Consider the following 6,492-nt stretch of genomic DNA (forward strand, 5'->3'; position numbering starts at 1 on the left):
TTTAAAATTTCAATTTAATAAAATATATATATCACAAATATTTTATAGCTTATTAAAAAAACAAAATTAATATAAATTTAAGATAAATTTAAATTTAATATACATTATAATTATATTAATAAATATGATTGACATTTTATATGGTTTTAACATTGGTAAAAGTATATTATCATCATGTCTTCAAATAATATCTAAATATAATTAGAAATTCAACGAGTAACTTAATATTAAAAGTGCTTTAACCCCGCAACCAATCACAGATTATCCAAAATCCATAAACAAATTTAAAAACTAATTATATTTAAAATTTCTCGCCCATTACGGTAAATAAGCCTGCAAGAATACATGTCATTTATAAGATAAAATTGCTTTAAAGAGAGATTTACACCACCATCAAAGAGTGAATTTACAGGCCATTTAATCTCAAATATTGAAGCCTCATTTGTCTCTTGCGGCCTCGATAATCCATACGTACGTCATGTAATTCCAACAACGCTTAACTTTTACACATCATTCTCCATATGAGGTCGACTCCCTTCTCTTGACAGCTTCAGGTGCCCTCCATCCATGACTCTTCAATTTCCCAGCACAATTTCTCGCACATACACTCTACCGCTCACAATTACCTTCAACCTTTTCGTTTGACCAGAAGCTCCTCCACCGAGACAAGCTGCTTTGCGCTTAACAGCCTCCCTCTTTTTCTTTCCGACGCCTTTTCCACCTGAAATCCGAGGACTTTCCTTCGAGTTGTCCACGCTCAAGGACTGGATCACTTGTTCAATCACTGGGCTTCTATCCTGGACAGACACAGTTGAATATACAAAAGAACCCTTACTGCAGTAGAATCTTAAATTTAAAAAAAAAATATCCAACACTATATATTTCAAATATACCAAAAAGATTCACCGGCCTATAAACCTTTTATAAATTATTAAAACCCCAAAAGCCCCCATTAAATATAAAACCCAAAAAATCCCCATTAAAGGGTCTCAGACATATGTCTGAGGCATATTTTAAAAATCGAACCTGGGGCGCCAACATCCATTCTCCTCGGAGCCATTCTTGAGCTGGGCGTAACTCTGAATGGGGATATGCCTTGAGAGTGCAAGTGTCGGGGAAATAGACGACCCAAAGATCCTCTTCCGCTCCCTCACAATGTTTGACAATGACGCCACGCCACCAGCAGTCAGTGTCATAAGCTTCAACTGCATCCCCAACTGAGCAATGGAGAGGCAGCTGAATGTGGGGTGGAATGGGTCTGACTTCACTGTGCAGCCATACCTCCTCCACCAATGGCTTTCCCTCGTCTGTCACAAACTTATCATACCGGATCTTGCCACGCCGGCCACCTGTGGTGAAAGTGAGGATAACTCCCTCAAACCAAGCCCCACCATAACCCTCTTCACTGCTGCACACCTCAACCCTCGTTCCTTTACTCAACCCCTTATTTCTTACTCGCCCACTTGCAGAATCTGACTGGTAACGGAAAAAACCAGTCCCGCCACATGGCTGATTTTCTGCTGCCGTCTGTTCTTCTTCAAGAAAATCGCTTCCCAAAGAGCTTTGGACACAACCGGAATCTGATCCATCTGCTGCGTCCCCACTGTTAGAAGACGCATAATTTTCCGTCGTGCAGGACTCCGCCGGCGATCCAGTGCAGAAGGAAGGCGAGCCGCTGGATCCCGCCAACAGAGGTTCCCCGATCTGATGAAGGGCGTTCATTTCTGCAATGCAGAAACCAAGCTTATCCCCACACAGACTGAGGTCTGTGCAAGGCCTTTTATTGACTCCAGTAAACGCGAAGGTCAACCTGCGCGGCAGATACTTTGAAGGTCAGTAGGAAGCAACGAGGTAAATATTAAGATGTCCAGTAGTAGACAACGTGGCAAATGTTTGGAAGCTGACTAGGAAATAGGAGGGCCTGATTTTAATATTAATTTTGAGAAAGTAATATCGCCGAGCCGGATGACTGAAGACGTCTACGTCATTGTGGGCCCCATTGCTTACACCATCGTTTACGTATTCATAATTTCGACGAAGCTATATATTTTAATTAAAAAGTAAATGATCAACCACAAAGTAATTACGAGGAAGTGATATACAATAATTTAACTAAAAGGAAATAATCAACGATAAGGAATTTTGGATACTTATTTTCCAGAGCGTGTAATAATTATTTTGGATACATTTCTCATTCCATTTTGCCACAAATATTTATTAAAAGGGACATGTCTGAGCTGTCAAATATGTATGATTTAGATGTTTTTGAGATATTTTTAGGGTGTGGAATATATTTATATAAATAAAAATACATTTTGAAAAATTATCTATCACAGTTCAACTCACAATTATTTTGTGGGAAAATATTTTAAATTTTCATATATATATAATTTATTTTATGTGAGTAAGAATTTATATAATAATTAAGTTGTGATTAATTTAGAGTTAGCTATACATTTATTTATTAGAAAAGTTTTATAATAATATATTTTTTAAGTATAAAAATATTTATGATGGATTGAGTGATTATTAATTTTATAAGTATGTTTATTTTGGAATAAAATTTCTAGAAGTTTAATTTAATTAACATAAGTATGTTGTAGATGATATGGATTTTTAGTAATGATGGATAGAAGATTGAAATTGATCTTAAAAATAATTATACTTTTTTCATTTTTCAATTTAATTAAAAAATGGTCATGTCCATAGGTGTTGGATACTATGTTTTTTGTTTTTTTTGTTTTGTTTTTTTTTTGTCTATTCTTTTATTTTATAATAATAATAAATTATAACTCATGCTCATTAGTGTTGGATTATGTTTTTCTTGTTACTTTGTTTAAATGTATATATATTTTATTTTTTATAATAATAATAATAAATAAAGCTAAAATTTAGTTCATTTTTATGAGTTTTTTGTAAATCTTGATAATGTGAGATGTATCATGAGGTAAGTATCTTGATATTTATAGACATTTACCAACTATTTAATTTATATATAATTGGGGGAACATATTTTATTTTAAATGTGTTTTTCTAAAAAAAAAAAAAAATTCTCTACCTCATCAATATTTATTCAAAATTTACCCCGATCAAAGTGCGTGTTGGTGGACGAAAGTGCCTGCGGGCAGTAATGAAGAGTACAGGTGATTTATGTATCACCACCCCCCACACGCTCAAAGCAATGGGTGTGGTGGCCCTTGGCATGAGTACATGCAAGGGTGCTGGGAAAAGTGGTAGAAATGGCAGGAGGGAGGTGGGATCTATTGTATCTCCAAGATGATAATGGTCAGCTATCATGCCAGGGTATCTAAGATATTTGTTTTGGGGGTTTTGTTTTAATTTTGGAGGACCAATGTATGAAACAGATATAAAACAGTCATACCTAACCCTTTGAATAATATTAATATTTATACATTGGATGTTAAAAAGAGATGGTCTGAGCTTTGAAATATGTATACATTGGATGTTTTGAGATATTTTTAGGGTGTTGAATATAAGTGTATAGATAAAAACACATTTTGAAAAATTAACTATCACAATTCCATTCACAATTATTTTCTCATCAAATTTTTTTTGATGGGCTCTTTGTTGATACCTAGAGAACAACCTATATTAAGAGGGATATCCATGTGCTTTTCTATATGACCTAGCTTTTAATGTCGAGTGTTGTTGCATTTGATTTAAGGACAGAAGAATGTCTCCTAGAGTTTATTTATGTCTATTAACAATTTGTTTAGGAGGAATTTGAAGTGTCTATAGGTATCCACAATTTACATGTATTAATTATATCTCCAACAATTATGTGTGGTATTTGGAACCCAATAAACAATCTCTACCAACACTCCAATGTCTATAAGGGTCGAATGCTTGTCCTCCAACTCCCTTTTAACCTGAAATAATTCCTCTTTCTCATGTTATGGAGTGAGTTACCTTAATTGGCTTGTTGAGTTTTCATCACTCAATTAGATTTGAATATGCCCCCTTCTTAATATGTTGCTCTACAATGAACACTAGCATGCTCATGCAACATGATACTTTTCCATGGAGTAATTTAGTCGGCAAATTCGAATGAGAATGTTACAAAATAAGAGGAAAAATCCATTAAATAATTAGAATTTTGAGGATTGAGAATGGAATCTTCCTTAGGAAGAGGCCTAATATACCTTACACAAAATGGACTCTCATTGACTTCTAGAGAGCAAGAAGACCCTCTCACAGAAGTGAGCTCAAAGCCCTCACCCTATCCGAAATAATAAATCACAATAAAACCAAAATAATGAAGATCAAAGACATTTTCTCAGTGGAGATGTGTGACCAATCTTAATCACCATCCATGACCTAAAATATAGGAAGGACTTGAAATGTTTGATGATGTTGGCTTGGTTGTTTCCTCCTCAAACCCAATTGAAGCATTGGAAGAGTTGACATGGGTCTAGAACATAGATAGATGGTTGTCACGCACCATTACAGATCTAATTTTTTTTTTTATATTTTACCACCATAAAATTATGCATATATGTCACATTGAATTTCTTCGCACAGCCAACAAATTATAAATACTATTGTTGCCGAGCATTACAATCAAAGTTTACTTATTATAAAAACATTCAAGTATTATAAGTATATTTCTACCCGCTCATGCAAAGGTTAATAATGTTTCCCTATACACATCTTTCCATACCCATGATTCGATAACGATTAGGCAATGGATAACTCTTGTTATGTCGTGAATTTCTAACATGCGGATTATAATTTCAAAGGTATATACAGGTGCTATGAACGATACTCATTCTTAAATGTTTCTTTATGGCATTTACTAAATTTATGTGTTGGTTTATGTCCCCGAGGAAGCTGAAGCCGTGGGTTCTGTCCGGCTCCGGCGCTCATCTAGCTGGCTAGTTTTGCATCGTCCATTTGGATCGATGAACGGCTAGCTAACAGACCTTCATGTGCCTTCGCGTGCCGGATGCTCCAAACGCCATACGGCCTGACATCTCGAACTTGCCAAAACTCGGTTGCTTTTCCCGGTTCTTTTCCTGCTGATCGGACGATGGTAATAAGCTCGCCCAGATCCAGGGCTGTTGTTGAGCCACGAGGCAGCGAAAGCTGTTGAAGTATTTATGAGGTGATTCACTCTTTCGGCTTGTTTCTTAGTTTCAATATTGAACGACCGTCTGTCACTTACAGCGTTGTGGCGCTCTGCCTTACCCTGAACCTTCCGTCTCCAAGTGATCTGGTGCACAGCAGAATGTCTCTGCCATCCTTCACGGATTCAGGTATTAATTCTTCTTATTCAGGTCCCGCTTCTCTCTTTCCTGCTTGTGTTTTGCACAGGTGCATGAGCTTCCGCAGCTCGGTTAAGGTTACAGTCTCTGCTAGCTCGTTTACGTTTTCTCTCAGCGTTTTTATTTAGAGCTCTCAGTTTATGGTTTGGTTGTTGTTCTCAGGAGGATGGCTCGATGGCTAACCAGCGATGTTGGGAGTCTTCTCCGCTTCTCTGCCATCCCAAATCCAGGTAAGAGCTATGCGTTTACCATAGACCTGTTTGGCTTTTCCCAAGGTAATGGCTGAACAGTTGTTCGTCTGAACAGGAATGTCGGGGTCTGCTCTTGTATTTGGAGTCCCTCAGCCATACTCAAGGGGTTTCCTCGCTTGGGAATTTCTATGTCTCATTCTCATATTTGGTGGTTGTATTATGTCTGGTTTTCCCGCCCACACTCAGGCGGAAACCACCGCTAAGAGGCGCTGTACGCCGAGCTTAAATTGTATAATCGGTCTTTCATTATATGATCTAACGCTCCTGAGCGCAGACAATACTTCTTGTTGAACAATGTTTTTAGTTTATATAATACTATTTCTCAGTTTAATCTTGGTTAAGAAATTATTACTGTGACACGGGTATCTTTGTATGACTCTAGTTTTGTATTATGATGCTTTCTGGCGTACTTGCTTTCTCTGTAGCTTTACTGTGAACACGAGCTTGAATACTAGTCTCTAATCGTTTCTTTTTCAGTGTAAATTCGATTTTATGGTTAGTTCTTCTATAATAATGGTTCGGACATTAGAAGCCCTTGCTGGCTGAGCACATACTTAAGCTCAGCCACGGCGATTCTTTTGGAACCGGGACAATCTGTTAATAACTTTTTTGCATGCATAATGTTAATAGTTCTTCTTTCGATCCACAGTGACAGGGATGTGTCCGACTGTGTTATGTTTCATCCTGCATACATATGTATATTCTGCCAAATGTATTTAGCTATATAAATGCTATTGAAGGTTGTTGCTACAAAGCTCGTGCATGGTTCTGCCGACGATTCATTCGGCCTGCGAATCTCCTTGGTAAGAGGTTTGGGTAGTTTTCGATTGTTTTAATGATGTTCTCGATTCAGAATATGAACCTATTACCTCCGCACAGTGTTAAATTTCTTTTCGTTTTCATTCCCAACTGGTTACAGAGAATGGTTTTAACAATATTCTTTTCTGTTTAACATT

General features: G+C 36.8%; 1 protein-coding gene across 1 annotated transcript; it reads right to left on the reverse strand.

Annotated features, from left to right (window-relative positions):
* Window positions 1-283: 283 nt before the first annotated feature.
* On the reverse strand, window positions 284-5,261 carry LOC149217080 (uncharacterized). The gene is made up of 5 exons (XM_089390128.1): window positions 5,209-5,261; window positions 4,944-5,106; window positions 4,164-4,240; window positions 1,027-1,810; window positions 284-797 (listed from the first exon to the last, which is right to left on the reverse strand). The coding sequence occupies exons 1-5, from the start codon at window positions 5,259-5,261 to the stop codon at window positions 576-578; spliced, it is 1,299 nt and encodes a 432-aa protein (XP_089246254.1). The 3' UTR covers window positions 284-575.
* Between the last annotated feature and the right edge of the window lie 1,231 nt (window positions 5,262-6,492).

The sequence above is a fragment of the Pinus tabuliformis genome, chromosome 1_1 (genome assembly GCF_031772625.1).
Source record: "Pinus tabuliformis cultivar Carrire ecotype Pingquan chromosome 1_1, CPIR1, whole genome shotgun sequence".
Lineage (NCBI taxonomy): Eukaryota > Viridiplantae > Streptophyta > Pinopsida > Pinales > Pinaceae > Pinus > Pinus tabuliformis.